Source organism: Mytilus trossulus, chromosome 6 (assembly GCF_036588685.1).
Source record: "Mytilus trossulus isolate FHL-02 chromosome 6, PNRI_Mtr1.1.1.hap1, whole genome shotgun sequence".
NCBI lineage: Eukaryota > Metazoa > Mollusca > Bivalvia > Mytilida > Mytilidae > Mytilus > Mytilus trossulus.
Window position 1 is genome coordinate 46,379,111 of NC_086378.1, and position 16,190 is coordinate 46,395,300.

The 16,190-nt window shown below is 34.1% G+C and overlaps 1 protein-coding gene across 1 annotated transcript; it reads right to left on the reverse strand.

Annotated features, from left to right (window-relative positions):
• Positions 1-251: 251 nt before the first annotated feature.
• LOC134723447 (monomeric sarcosine oxidase-like) lies at positions 252-15,854 on the reverse strand. The gene is made up of 9 exons (XM_063587059.1): positions 15,725-15,854; positions 7,908-7,977; positions 7,368-7,424; positions 6,912-7,043; positions 6,191-6,404; positions 5,043-5,209; positions 4,487-4,673; positions 2,202-2,335; positions 252-464 (listed from the first exon to the last, which is right to left on the reverse strand). The coding sequence occupies exons 1-9, from the start codon at positions 15,816-15,818 to the stop codon at positions 284-286; spliced, it is 1,236 nt and encodes a 411-aa protein (XP_063443129.1). The 5' UTR covers positions 15,819-15,854; the 3' UTR covers positions 252-283.
• Between the last annotated feature and the right edge of the window lie 336 nt (positions 15,855-16,190).

The window sequence follows — 16,190 nt, forward strand, 5'->3', positions numbered from 1 at the left end:
CAAACAAGTGTTTTGATACATTGAAACATTTTCTTTAAAGTAAACTTCTATTTAAGGTTTTCAATTCATTTATCAAAAGTAATGGTTTGTTAAACAAATGTTAAAAGCGTGTTGTTTGTTATTGGTTATGCCACTTATAATGGATTAACAAATGTAGAATGCAATATTCCCTAACGCCAAAACGTTATTGAAGCTTCTTTCTAGTATCCTTTATTTTATTGTTTGTAACAAATGTCTAGAAAAAAATTAAATAAAGTTCAATCATATTTCATTATTTATCGAACTAAAGTTTCGAAGTTGAGCTCTGCTTCGTCGGTACTTTTCCTCCAGTGCCCATATATAATGTTGGTGTCCAGTCAGGGTTTGTGATCGCTTCTCTGTCTATATTAAACTTCGAAATATCATATTTGGTTTTGCCATCTATTGCCATTTCACTTAGTATTTTTCCTAAAAGACTGGCAAATCTGTAAAAAATATATCAAATAATATGAAGTGTACACTTTCCATAGGTTTCGTTCACATAGATAATTAAATAAACAAAAAACGAATTGCACACAAATTACAAAAACATATTGGACAGTACAGTAACAACATCAATCATCAACAATTGACTCTTTCAAAACAACATGAACAAACTATAATTCTAATATGACGTGCTTCTTTCGCTTTGTAAACAACACTGTGTGAAAAATCTCGATATATCTATACTTAACGCAGACTCAGAGATATACATAATAATGGATGTTACAATATACCTCCCACGTAAATCAACATGTATCTGAACCTACATTGCAAACGCTTTGCCAATTTTATTGTATTACAAATTACAAAAGACAATTGAACTTTTATTCTTATTCGGATGCATGATAAAAAGAACTAATATATTGCAACTAGTTTTGTTCATTTCCTAAATATAGTAACACTGTATATTTTGTGCAATGTCAATTTCATCATGGAACACTTTCTCTACATTCAGGGGTTCATTAAGGGATGCAAATAAGCTTGATATTTATGTTACGATTTTAAAAACTATCAATATACTAATTTAAGTTGCAGTGTAAAAACAATATTTAGTCAATATCACAAAAATAAAAACTTTTTTGCAACCAAGAAAGTTCGTATAATATTGTATTAAAATGGAATTCTGAGGTAGGTTTTGTTTTGTTTTAATTTCCATTCTATTGCATTTGATTTCAGCGAGTCAACATGGCAGCTCCTACTTAACGAAATGTCAATTTTGGATTTGACGGAAGCTTACAACAAATCATGTAAATTAAAAATCGGAAATATTGGGTTTGAGAATTAAACATATTTTTTCTGTCGGTTACTAACGAAATAATTAATGCAAGTTAAAGATGTATGAGAATATTTGAGCTTTATCTAACAAGGAGTAAAAAAGAACAGCTTCACACGCGGCATACCAACCCTCGCTTCAGTATTTAAATGAACTTATTTGTCCTATTAGAATCGAAATAATTCATGGAAGCCATAGATTTGTTGGTTAATTTACACATGGCCTGGGACGTGATATTCGTTAATTTTATCCCTCGCTAACGCTCAGGATAAAATTCGAATATCACAGTCCAGGCCATGTGTAAATTTCCAACAAATCTATGGCTTCCATGAATTATTTCTTAAACATACAATAACGAAAAGCACGGATGATTCAGATAAACTGGCACTAGTGCAACATGTTATATATACTAGTAAGTTTTTTGTTTATTTTCATGTGCAGAAACCTAACCCTATATGACGATATGTGGTAATAGTAAAATCAAAATTCTAAAAAACAAAATTACAGTTCATGTATACATATATACAATGAGGATATGTTTAGTTATCATTATTATGGTGTTTACTGCTGTCCTTTTCTACAGTCCTGTGGTATTTGTACTTTGGAATAAATTTCTACAAATTTTTCTGAAGTCTTTCTTCAATTTATTAGTTGATTATTGTATGCTGACGGCTTAAATTTCAATCAATATGGGTACCACCCTGTAAATTTGTGGGGCTTGTTTAATTTATCTCTCGTCATATTCTTGATATCAATATTACTTTGCAGTATATTTTTTATTCATAATTAACGCTATGTGCTGTTATTATGGCTTAGGAAAATAATGATTGATTTTTGTGCCTCATAAATGTCCATATTTTCCTTCTTATTCTAATAGTTCTACATTAACACATAATTTTCCACGTACTTAAACGCATGACCGGCTCCACAGCAGACGATCACATTTTCCCATCCATTCCTAGAACAATCATCCACAACAAAATGGCGGTCCGGTGTCATTGTGTAGAGACATGTCTTAGTGTACATTATAGGTCCTAGGGACTAAAATTATTTATTCATTTAAAAAAGAGGAAACCATTGATATATATGACAATTACAAAAAATCTTCTTTTTGAGTCGTAAATATACATAATGCACCGTTCGTAATATATAATTAGGAACACGATACTGCCCAAAAGCTTATTCCAAAGTTGAAGTTTTTGATTCGATACTTGTGATTGTCTTTTCTTTATATTTAGACATTATTGATTTCTAGTTCATGAATTCATATGAATATTTTATCTTTCAAAGTACTAAAATTTGTCGATATCTTTAGTTTCGCATTGCACATGATCATTTTCTTTTCTATTGCTGTTTATGACGTCTGTACACTAAATACTTTAGATGTATACCGATTGATATATTAGTCTTAGATATCATACATCATTATTATAATTGGTTCTGTATTGTAACGCCACTATATAATACCCCAGTTCCACTAGGCCACGATCGCACTACGATCTTTGAAAAAACTGCAAATTTTGATGATCGTAGTACGATCGTGTAGATCGCAGTAAGGTCGTATCACGGTCGTGGTGAGGTCTTCAAGATCGTGATGAGCGTGGCAAACTTTGAACATGTTAAAAAAAATCGTGTTGCGGTCGTGGCGAAATCAGGTCGTAGTAGAAGCGTAGTAAGAGCGCACTAAGATCGTAGTAAGATCGCAAAGGTCGCTGTACCATCGTAGTGAGAGCGTAGCGAAAGCGTGATTCTATTCGGAGAAACTGCGCTACGATGTCATTGCGACTTTATTACGACCTCACTACGACCATCACGTTCTCACCGCGACCAAACTACGCTTCTACTACGACTATACCACGCTGTTCACGACCATAGTACGATTCTAGCACGCCCTTGTCGTCCTCATCACGCTCTCCTTACGACCTGACTACGTTCATACTACGACCATTATTTTCATTGTCATTTTCCCATAAAATATATTAAATCTCTCCAGGTTTTGTTTGTATGAATGTAATTGGGACTTCTTGTCCATTTTTTCTAACGGCTCAACCATGGTTCTTGTTTTCATATAGATTAGACCGTTGGTTTTCCCGTTTGAATGGTTTTACATTAGTAATATTTGGGGCCTTTTATATCTTGACCAAGGCTCCGTGTTGAAGGCCGTATTATAGGCCTATAATTATATTATAGACCAAGGCTCCGTGTTGAAGGCCGTATCTTGGCCTATAATTGTTACTTTTAAAAATTGTTACTTGGATTGAGAGTTGTCTCATTGGAACTCATACCACATCTTCTTATATCTATTGACACATCTGTTTCATATCTGATATCACTAAAATATCATCATTTCAGCTTTATGGACCAGCAATAGGTTGTAATTTAGGTCGGATTGGTCGGTCCGACATCTCTACTTGATCAAGATTCATTACTATGATATCAGAACTCCATCTGCCTCTACATCAACCCTAACACCACGCCCACGTGTTCTAGTAGATTTTGATGGCATGACTGTATTTTTTTTCGAGAAATCTACGTATTAATCAGAAATAGAACTGAAGGAATGATACTGTGTTGATATATATATGGAACACGATGTTGACGTTATTGCTGAGAACGTAGTAAGATCGCGGTTTGAACGTAGTGTAATCGTGGTAAAAACGTGCTATAATCGCAGTAGAAGCGTGGTAAGATCGTGTTGCAATCGGATAACTCGTGTTATGGTCGTAGTGAGAACGTGATGAGCGTAGATAGATCTTGATAAGCGTAGTAAGGTCGCAGAATAAGCGCGTAATGAGGACGTAGAAGCATCGTGAAAGCAACGAAAATTTACATTTTCATGCCGCTCATACCGCGATCTCACCACGATCTGAATTTAATATAGATCGCGGTGAGCGTGGTGCGATCGTGGTCTAGTGGGACTGGGGCTTAATGTAGCTCATGTAATTAGCGTATCATTTAAGGGGAGGGTTAAGCGCATAAAAACATCTGTAACACCGCCACATTCTTTATGTTCCTGTCCCAAGCCAATTGCCTGTAGTTCAGTGTTTTTCGTTGGTTCATGTCTGTCACATTTGTTTATCATAATTGGTTTGTATTAAATTAGGACGTTCGTTTTCTACATTAAATTCTTATTTTTTGTTATGTCAGGCCAATAAAATTGTCCCATCAGGTACACTCATATATAAATATTACCCTTGGTATTGTTCTCTCCAGATGTTTTATACAAGCTTGTTCTCTTGTCTTGTCTGGTTCGTAATTCCTTGTGTCAACGGAAACAACTGGACCTCCTGCGTCTATCCCAATTTTGCTGCCTGAATTACCATGCATTGGCATCCCGTAAAAATCGTACTTAGGTGAGTGATAAATCCATATCGGATACCTTTAGATAAATGAAAAATAAAGTATAAAAGGATAATGGCATAATTCTACTGTCCAATTTAAACTATTATTTATAGCAAGAATTGTGACTCGGTGCAATTGATATTCAACAGTGGAGTACATTCACAAATATGTATAAAACATGTTTTTGTAAGTCGATTACTCATCAGATTTTGTTCAATTCGATCTACAACAAGAACAGAGTTTACGTTTATACATTTTGAAAATGTAACCTCGTTTTCTGCATCGTCTGCTCCACTCGAACGTCAAGCAGAGCTAACGAGTTCGCAAACAGGCCAATAAACTTCAATGCGGTTTCTGGCTGTAAAATGTTGTCTTATATTTCAATTGAATTATTATTTTAACCTACTTTGCCTTTGTGAAATCCTTTACATTTGGTGTAGCAAAATATGTGACTTGTTCTTGTGTAACATAAACGGGTATATGGACACCAATAGATCCAAGAACATGGTTTATCCAAGCACCAGCAGTGACTATTAGACGACGACACTGAAATACTCCTTTTGGTGTATGTACCTGGAAAGGATAAGTGATATATTTTGACAAATGATCTAAACCAATGCGAATAACACAACACAAGACGACTTGCTTTATTTCTATTTGTTTTTCTATAATCAAATAGTATAAGATAGAAATGTACACTGTTGAAATAATTCAAACTTACTTTCTTATTGACTACACTACCATTATGACCATGTAAAGTAGAAACTTACATACATCATTACATATTTTGTTATATATTTAGATATATGTATAATTCAGTTTCATATGTTAATTTGTGGATTGTACAAGTGATTTCCGGAAATTACTTTTTGTTTTACACTCTCTCTCTTTTATTAAGTGTCGTAACGTAAGAGGTGTTTTTATTCTGAGCTAGTCGCAACCCCAAAACTTAAAGTTATATCGTCACATTGTACCTTATATTTATATGTTTAAATTGTCAAACATATGTCATATCATAAATATGATTTTGTTTACTTTAAATAGAACAATCGATGGTTCTACAGTCCAGAAAAGTCCTTCGCTCTCATCAAATTTGTGACGATTTTAACTACGCATACTCCCAGTTAAAGCAAAATATATCTATTAATAAAATATAAATTAATACTGATTATTAAAAGTCATTTCTACAAATAATTATGTGTTTTGATACATTGAAACATTTTCTTTTTTTCAATTCCGCTTCTTATGTTGTAAACGAAGTGAGTAGCACCTAAGATGGTATAAAGATACTCCTCTTATAATCAAGACGCTGGGAATTATTGGACCAATTAAATTTTGAATAAAAAAAGAATTAGTTGGTTCTCCTACCAGATAGTATGATTCAGTAGATTAACGTTATCCCATTCATGCTGCATTAACGCAAAGATCCAACACTACAATTACTTAAACAGAAGGATACAAAATTAGCACCCTCCTCCCGAAAAGCAAAATCATTAAATTATAATTGTTATTAAGACTACTCGCTCACTGCAAATGTAATCATCATGAACATACCAGTACTCTTCCATTAGGCAATTTTTCAATTTTCTGGACAGCACAATTTTCTAAAACAGAAACTCCATTGGCTCTAGCAAGTTGAACATGAACAGAGTTTGCAAGAGCAGCATCCACGAGTCCAGCTATTGGTTGATAAATTGTATCATATGTGTCATCAATTTCAAACTGCGGAAATTTAGCTCTCAGCTGGCTTCCTGTTAGTCTTTCAAAACTGACAAAATAAAGATAAAATAGATATGCTTAAAAAAATCTCATCATATAGCAGACACTTGGTTACTTGATTGCATTTTTTACTTGGAGTTTAACACCACTTTCAGCACTGTTGTGTTATTTCTTTGCGGTGGTCGTCAGTTTATTTAGGTAGAGGAAGCTTGTCCGAACCTATTGATATTAGAATCGAGCAAAACTGCGACCGGCAGGATTCGAACTCACTAAATCAATGCGCACAGTCTAGAGATACAGTAATTCATTTCTTAGATTCGGCCATCAAGCTTCCGGGAAAATAAAAACGTGTATTTGGTAGTGTCTCTGCGGCAAGGTTCTTTGTCTTCTTTTATATGACGATAACAACGAAAACGTTTATATAACTAAGGTATCAAAAATAAAGTAAAAGGTTCGATACTCTCTCCATATACGCACACTTGAATTATTCGCATATCTAAATAAAAAACAAAGCCAATGTTAAACAATTGCTAACCTTTGTAACCTTAAAAAATACCTGATATTTTTTTCGGCCATTGCTTTAGCATAAGCGTCGATGACATGAGACATTTCGTCTTTCCTGGTAAATTGCACTCCTCCTGTATTGTAGACTAACTGTAGACCAGCTTCCTTCTCTACTGCTTCCCATCTTTGTAAATTAAATAATAAGGTTGATGAAATGAGAAATGAAAAAAAAACCAAACAAACACACAAAAACGTGGTGCCCTCTGATCCTCTGATTTGATGGCGGAAAATATTCTGAATGCAAATTCCCCTTAACATTATACTGTTAAGTATTGAAATACAAATAGTCTGATTGATCGCGTCGAAAAACTAAATAAATTTGTGACTAAGAAAAAAAACATACCCTCCTTTTTGCTGTTAAATGGTTGCTCCCTTACTCATATTAACATGCACGTCTATTTTGTGAAAAACAATTTGGCATAATCATTATGTGTTATAAAGTACTTACGCTTTGTAGGTATCTGGTGTAAGTTTAGTATATCTGTTATCGTGGTAAGCTAATCGTCTGTAAAAACATGACAATAAAAAGCTGGGACACGTATTTTTACATTGCACATCACTGTTGCAAACTTTACAAATTGAAGACAAATAGCATTTTGATTTGAGATTTCCTGTTGAAGGTACATGTAATTACGGAAAGCGCATCGTACGTATGTTTACGCATCACATGTATATAGGGATTTGTTCTACTTTTCAAAAGTACTGTTCTCAAGTTCTTAGACACTCACAAATCAAACAATATGACATTTATACACTGTGCAATCCTAGTTCACATTGATTTCTTGAACAATATCAGAGTTCTAATATAATAAGATACATGTATGTTTCTTTTTCTTCTTCTTTTAACTCCATTCAACTGAACCGCCCAATTAAAACAATTCGTCGTTGGTTTTTAGTTTAAACACAAACAATGACTATGACTATGTGCTTACAACACTTCCAATGGCACAAACAAAAAAGTAACCCATGTACACAAAAAAATATTTACATGATCCTTGAGTGATCCTGTGAACCTCCATTATGATGTCCAAGTTCAAATTGTTCAAGACCGAGAACATCTATTAAAATTAAACAACAGATATAAATGAGAGGAATAGTTTGCAGTTTGTACAACGCTGGTCCATTTCTTCGCTTCTGTATACATTTATTGGTACATGTATATGTAACCTATGCAAGCGACGGATTCGAGAGGTTGTAGAGAATGTATAGCATAGCAAAAAAAACCCAACAAAACAACGATTAACGGATTTTTTTAGCATTAAAACTGCCGTGGAAAGGTAACAAATGGCCAGCGAAAGCTTCATTTTTATAAAGCCCAAGTGGTCGTGTGGTCTAGCGGGACGGCTACAGTGCAGGCGATTTGGTGTCACGATATCGCAGTAGCATGGGTCCGAATCCCGGCGAGGGAAGAAACCAAAAATTTGCGAAAGCAAATTTACAGATCTAACATTGTTGGGTTGATGTTTAGACGAGTTGTATATACATTATGTACACAGCCATGTATCACCATCATTGATGGCGATCCGATGGATACATCTGTTGTAGAGTTGTCACTGACTCAGACGTAATTATATATATATATATATATATATAAAACGTCTGAATAATAGTCAACGATTTTTCCCACGAGGGCGCTGGATCGTTACAAGTAACGATACATGTACACAATACAATAAATTATACAAACGCCTAAAAAGTGTACATAGCAACACCAATAACACAAAAAGGAACTATAAATGTAATTATTTATAAATATTTCGGATAACAGATATCCTTCGTCAGTCAGATTCTGATGTTAAATGAATCATCTTTAAGTCTTCTTAGATTATAAACTTTTACTAAATCTTGAAATTTATAAAATAAAAAAGGCAAACCGAACATCAGTTAAGACGCTTGCATCATTGCAAAAATATGTTGAATATGAAATAGGTTATATGACTAATTACATCAGAGAGTTCAAATAAATGTTTTAAATAAAAATAATAATGTGCGATATGAACTAGCACAATTCTAAAGCTTTAACAGTGTCGATAATTATGATGTTACAAGAAAGATTGCGTCAATAAGAATTCCAAATAAACAGCATTGAACGGTCTTATTTCTAAATAAACAGCACTGAACGGTCTAAATTTCTAAATATTTCAGATTTAACAACTGTAGTGTAGTAACATTAGAGTCTGCGATGTTTAAAACAAACGGCCGTTTAAAAAAATAACAAATTTTGACTAAAGTAAAATAGTTGGACGTGGCTTGGTACTTATGCATCCCTCAAAAAATTAAGCAATTTAGATTGTTATATTCAACAGATATATTTTAGAAATGAGTAAGGATAGAAATAAAAACGGGGACTGTAATAATAAGTAATATAACCCAGATGTGAAGCACTGCATGGTGTCGAATTACATCTTTTCATTTATCCCATTTGGTGCCAAAGTTGTTAATTTTCTTATCCAAAATCTTTCCCGAGTAAGTCTATCCTCCCTAGACCAAGCAGAGTTGTGGTCAATGATAGTAATGGTCAGTCGATTGAGATCTGCCTTAGTGTGGCCAGGGGATCTCAAATGACGACTAAGAGGGAGGTCTGGCTTGCATTGGTAGTCGCTACGATGACCGTTCATTCGTTTGTGAAAAGGCTGTTCTGACTCGCCAACATACTGTTTACCACATTTACACTGTAGGAGATACACAACATTTGTAGTCTTGCAATTAACATTGCAAAATATGGTGTATTCTGTACCAGTGGAGTGACTGTTAAAAGTCTGGGTATCCAGTATTTGTTTGCAAGTCAGACATCGTTTGTTTCCACAACCCTTGCAAGAGCCCACTGACGAAGAGCCTGCTTGAGAGCATAACTCAGCTCTCACCAGCAAGTCTTTAAGGCTTTTGGGCCTGCGGAAAGCCAGTACAGGTGGCTCGGGAAAGATCTTGGATAGTTTAGGATGTTTTTCGATATCTTTCCAACTTTCGCGGATAAGGTGAGACAAGTTGTCAAATTTTGGATGGTAATTCAACACAAAAGGCACCCTCCTGTTGACCTTTTTGACTTTATATTGTAAAAGTTCATCTCGGCTGATGTTGCTAGCACGAGAAAAACCTTTATCAATGTCTTTCCTTTTGTAGCCCCGATGTTTTAGGTGACCGCGAAGTTCTTGTAGTCGTTTATAGAGGGACCAGTTGTATATATATATATATAGAGACCCTTTTACAACGAAAGGACTAGGGGCTACAAGGGTCATTTTTGGCCCCACCCCCAAATTCCATTTAATTTGTCATGATGTAAGTCTATACCATAGACCTTCTGAAAATAATCGAATTTTTGGTCTAGCTTGTTTATTCTGTTGCCTAGCAACCACTAAAATGGCTGAGTTAAACTCATCAAATATGATTATTATACAGCTTAAATATATCTATATTTGAAATTGAACCTGTTTAGCATGTAGTGAACTTTACACTTGTACACTATTTAAATATTTCATAATTAATTGCACATTTTTGCCAATTCACTGTTGTTTCTCCCTAGCAACATATCTGTGCCCATGGCAACCGCGATTTGTTTTCTATTTACAAGATTTAATTTTAAATATATTGAAACAGAAAGGCAAGTTAAGATGTACATTGTAAAAAGAAACAAACTCCAAGGTAAATATTAAGGGGGAAAGCAATATTGAAACACAAACAAACAAAACAAAACACCGGGTATTGCTGATATATACAGATTGTGCATCTGATGCTGGGTTGGGTCTCACTTATCAGCGAAAAAAAGAATGATATAAAGGCAAGACACATTTAGCGCTAAGAAATCTTAATATTGATTATTTTAAATAAATAGATACAGACACATGCATTTAAGTCAGTGTATTTCCATGACAGTAGTTATGTTTCCGGAAGGGGTAATGGGGTTGAAGGGGTGCACTTCTATTTACACCTTTTTAAGCTTGAATAAGTGAAAAGTTGAGAAAACTATCAGATATATATGATATAACTTTTTTTCCTACGCAATTTATGCAAAGGTATATATTTTTAAAATGTAAAACTGGGTAAGGTGACAAAACAGCGGCACCCCTATCAATTAAGTATTGAAGTACACCCCCTCCCAACCCCACCCCCTCTAGACTTATGTAAAGGATCGTTAGGGTTGACTTTTCCAAATTCATCTTATCTTTATTATCTATTTCAGTCGCCAGACTTATAACCGTATCATTCTATAGAATTACAAAACTGGAACTACTTTATCAAATAAATCTGTATTCTTAGATTTTTTCTATATTCATTATATATATATATATTATTTGTTTTATTGTAGTTTTTGTCAATGTGACTAGTTTACTCAGTTTCGCCTTCACTAATCTTAGCGTCGTATGACTTGGTCTTTGATCATCATGACAATATTCATTATATATTCGTCAAAATTATCGAAAACAAGAATGTGTCTTCAGTACATGGATGCCCCAATCGCAAGACTAAAAATGGCCAGGAAATCCTAGGTTAGGACAGGCTAAAAAAATCGGCAGATTTAAACATGTTATTTTTGCGACCTCAAACTCCCTCTCCCTTTACCTCTAGGCAAAGTAGAAAAAAATCAAACACACAATACACACAGTAAAATTTACTTCAAAAAAAGTCTGAGTCTGATGTCAGATTCAACTACCTTGACCAAACACTTAAACCTGAAGCTAGACACAAGGACAATTGGACGAACAGACTGACATACGCACGGACTAACAAACGCATAGACCAGAAAACATAATGCCCACAAATGGGGCTTAACAACAAGCCGGGTCAAATTTTAAAATTTACACTTCATTTTAACGTATGATAACTATGCGCAAGCCTTATTTTAGTCAGTTTAGTATGCTGATTATAAGATACGCAGTTTTCTCTGCTTTCAAATCTTCCTCTTTGAACCCGTCAAACTGAAACTTAACAATTATTGGTAATATTAAAATTATCTGGAAAACAAAAGGTCCTGGGATTGAGTATTTTTTAATAGACAGCATTGTCCTTTATGAGTAATAAATAAAGTTGAATCCTTTGATTTGCTGTTTTACGTCATGCCCGTTAACAAATTGAAAACTGTACCTATACGCCTTATTTTTAGTCCAGATTTTTAGTATTCGTATTGTTATCCTAGAAAGTCTTACTGATTAAAATACTACAATAAGTAACAATTTGACAATTTAGTAGTGTCAACCCTGTGATTATGACCCGTGTTTTAATCCTGAATACACCGTTTGGTGGTGCGCCTGTCAGATGCGGAACGTACAGATAAGGTAATAGGTAACAGGTGAATATACTATTGGTATCGGTATAGGACTCGATGCGGAACTTCTTAATCATTGGCAATATTAATTACGTGGAAAACAAAAGGGCCTGGAGTGGTGTAATTTCTAATCTACACCTTTGTTCTATATTAGTTATATATAAAGTTGAATTCTTTGATTCGTCGTTTTTACGTGATGACGGCTGACAAATTGGACCTCGTAATTTTAGTATTATAGATAGGAAGATGTGGCGTGAGTGCCAATGAGACAACTCTCCATCCAAATAACAGTTTAAAAAGTAAATAATTATAGGTTAAAGTACGACCTTCAACACGGAGCCTTGGCTCACACCGAACAACAAGCTATAAAGGGCCCCAAAATTACTAGTGTAAAACCATTCAAACGGGAAAACCAACAGTCTAATCTATACAAAAACATAACCTTTAAAAAGGCAACAGACATGTAGTTTGCTCACAGACTTCAGGCTCTTGTTTCTATGCAAGGAAAGGTCAATTATCCATATATATAAATACATTTGCAAATTTACAGATCTTACATTGTCGGGTTGATGTTCAGACGAGTTGTATATATATAATGTACACAGCCATGTAACACCATCACTGCTGGTGATCCAATGAATAAATCTGTTGTAGAGTTGTCACAGGCTCAGGCGTACTTATATACTTATATATACATGTTTATACGGATATATGGATAGTCTACCTTATGCCGTTTCCGTTTTTTTACCATCAAATTTTATAGAACTTGTTCTCTATGCACATTACCCACAAAGACACATTCAATTGGAATATAGGTAGTTTCATTTTCGAAATAAATCTCGTGATTCTTGCCAATTATGGAAATTTAAGTAAAATACCCCCCCCCCCCCCCCCCCCCCCCCCCACACACACACTTTTCGTTATATAAATCATGGATCTGACCCTTATACCAGAGAGAGAAGATTGCCCCATTCAAACAACAAATTTTGAATTTATAATTAGCAAAAACATCAGAAATGTACAGATTTTGTTATAATGAAGGTCTATCTAAAATTTCATAATTAAAAAAATTGTCCTCAAAGTTGTTATTGACTCCCTTACGACATGTAGTCTATTGCTTTCGGATTTTGTAAAGAAATTTAACTAGATAAACTTACGGAAATATAATTAGGAATACACTTTACATTCATAAACAAATAAAATAAGTTTCTATAGGTATAAGAATGTATAAACTAAACTTTGTCAGATGAAAAGGTCCAATTTGGACGGCAAATTTCAGCTTTTTATTGCTCCGCTTGGCTATGAAAAATATAAAATAAACTATCGCACCAACCTTGCACCAAAAAGATTTTTTATCCGAAGTTTGATATGTATGAACTTGTCAAAATGTTAAAATTTCTAATTGGTGCAAGCATGGTGCGGTGGTCAAAATTTAGAAAAACCATCAAATTTTCGGTATTTTTGCTTATTTTCCCAATTATGACGTCATTTGCACCTACCATTGCGACGTCATTGAACCTTTTTTAGTTAAATAAAAACATTTTTTTTAAATCATTTACTCATATTCTAATCATTTATGGAGAAAAATCTGCTCTGATAGAATTTTTATTATCTTGTAAATCTGGGGCCATTTTAGGCCATTAAAGCCCCTACTCCAAATTTGTTTTACATGCACACGTATAAAAATTGCGGTTTTTATCCAACGCGATCATAGGTTTGAACGTAGTTTTCAATTTAGACTTTTTTTATATTTTTTCTTTTTGGCTTGTATCATATTTTCCCTACGGTTTATATGATTCGTTCATCCTATATTGACTCTTAAAATTCAAGAGTACTTAAAATGAGGGTACATTGTATATGGCCTTCCAAATACCGTTTCGATCCCTAACATCACTGAAGAGACATTTATTGTCGAAATCCGGAACTGGTGTACAAAAAAAAAGATTGCATGTATATATTTAATGAATGTTTATAAGTGTGTATGTGAGATGCTTAAAGAACTTGTGTGCTGCATGTTTACATACCTATATGAACTCTTCCTTTATATGTTTTAATCTACAATGTATGTGTGCATGCCTTGATATGTATGTTTTGTTTTATTGTTGCTCAGTCTGTCGGTTTTAAAAGCTCTTCAGAGCTTATGTGTGTACTTGTATTATACCGACTTTAAATAAAGCTTTATGTCTTATGTCTTATGTCTATCACTGGAATTGAAACTAGAGGCTCTAAAGAGCCTGTGTCGCTCACCTTGGTCTATGTTAATATTAAACATTGTACACAGATGGATTCATGACAAAATTGTGTTTTGGTGATGGTGATGTGTTTGTAGATCTTACTTTACTAAACATTTTTGCTGCTTACAATTATCTCTATCTATAACAGTAGTTTCTGTGGAAAATGTTAGTGAAAATCTACAAATTTTGTGAAAATTATTAAAAATTTACTATGAAGGGCAATAACTCTTTAGGGGGTCAATTGACAATTTTGGTCATGTTGACTTATTTTTAGTTCTCACTTTGCTGTACATTATTGCTGTTTACAGTTTATCACTATCTATAATAATATTCAAGATAATAACAAAAAAAACAGCAAAATTTCCTCAAAATTACCAATTCATGGGCAGCAACCTAACAACCAATAATCCAATTCATCTGAAAATTCCAGGGCAGATAGATCTTGACCTGATCAACAATTTTACTTCATGTCAGATTTCCTCTTAATGCTTTGGTTTTTGAGTTATAAGCCAAAAACTGCATTTTACCCCTATGTTCTATTTTTAGACGTGGTGGCCATCTTGGTTGGTTGGCCGGGTCATCGGACACAATTTTCAAACAAGATACCCCAATGATGATTGTGGCCAAGTTTCAATCAATTTGGCCCAGTAGTTTCAGAGGAGAAGATTTTTCTAAAAGATTAAGATTTACGAAAAATGGTTAAAAATTGGCTATAAAGGGCAATAACTCCTAAAGTGGTAAACAGACCATTTTGGTCATGTTGACTTATTTGTAGATCTTACTTTGCTGAACATTATTGCTGTTTACAGTTTATCTCTATCTAAAATAATATTCAAGATAATAACCAAAAACAACAAAATTTCCTTAAAATTACCAATTCAGGGGCAGCAACCTAACAACGGAAAGTCAGATTCATCTTAAAATTTCAGGGCAGATAGATCTTAACCTGATAAACAATTGTTTCCCATGTTAGATTGCTCTAAATGCTTTGGTTTTTGAGTTATAAGCCAAAAACTGCATTTTACCCCTATGTTCTATTTTTAGCCATGGCGGTTATCTTGGTTGGTTGGCGGGGTCACCGGACACAATTTTTGAACTAGATACCCCAATGATGATTGTGGCCAAGTTTGGTTAAATTTGGCCCAGTAGTTTCAGAGGAGAAGATTTTTGTAAAAGTTAACGCCGGACGCAGGACGACGACGACGACGGACGACGGACGACGGACGCCAAGTGATGATACAAGCTCACTTGGCCCTTTGGGCCAGGTGAGCTAAAAATATATATAAAAAAACCAAGCGTATGTAAACGTACCTATACCAGCTTTTTTCGAGAGCCAGTATAATGTCCCACTACCAACTCCACCACAACCGGCAACAATGTACTCAAAATACTGTCTCCCCTCCATAATATTCTTTCTATAATTTACTTACAGACCTCACGAGATAAATAAACCTGACACACTAAATTTAAGATAAAATTGTCAAGGCTAAATAATAATATACCTGTACAAAACCGTTCGTTCGTTTCAATGAATCTACTGAATTAAAATGAAAACACACTAGATAAAATTAGATAATGTAGGACACCCGATTTGAATATGTATGCACATTGTTTATATTTGTTAGAAACTACGTTTTTGACTTGGAAAAAATGTCTCAATGGTACTAACTTTTCAGAATTTCAACTTTTAAAAACAAATCTTTAATAAATTTTAAACACTAAAAAAATGTGATTTTGAAGAAAAGCTATTTTCAAAAAAAATTGTAAATAATTTCAT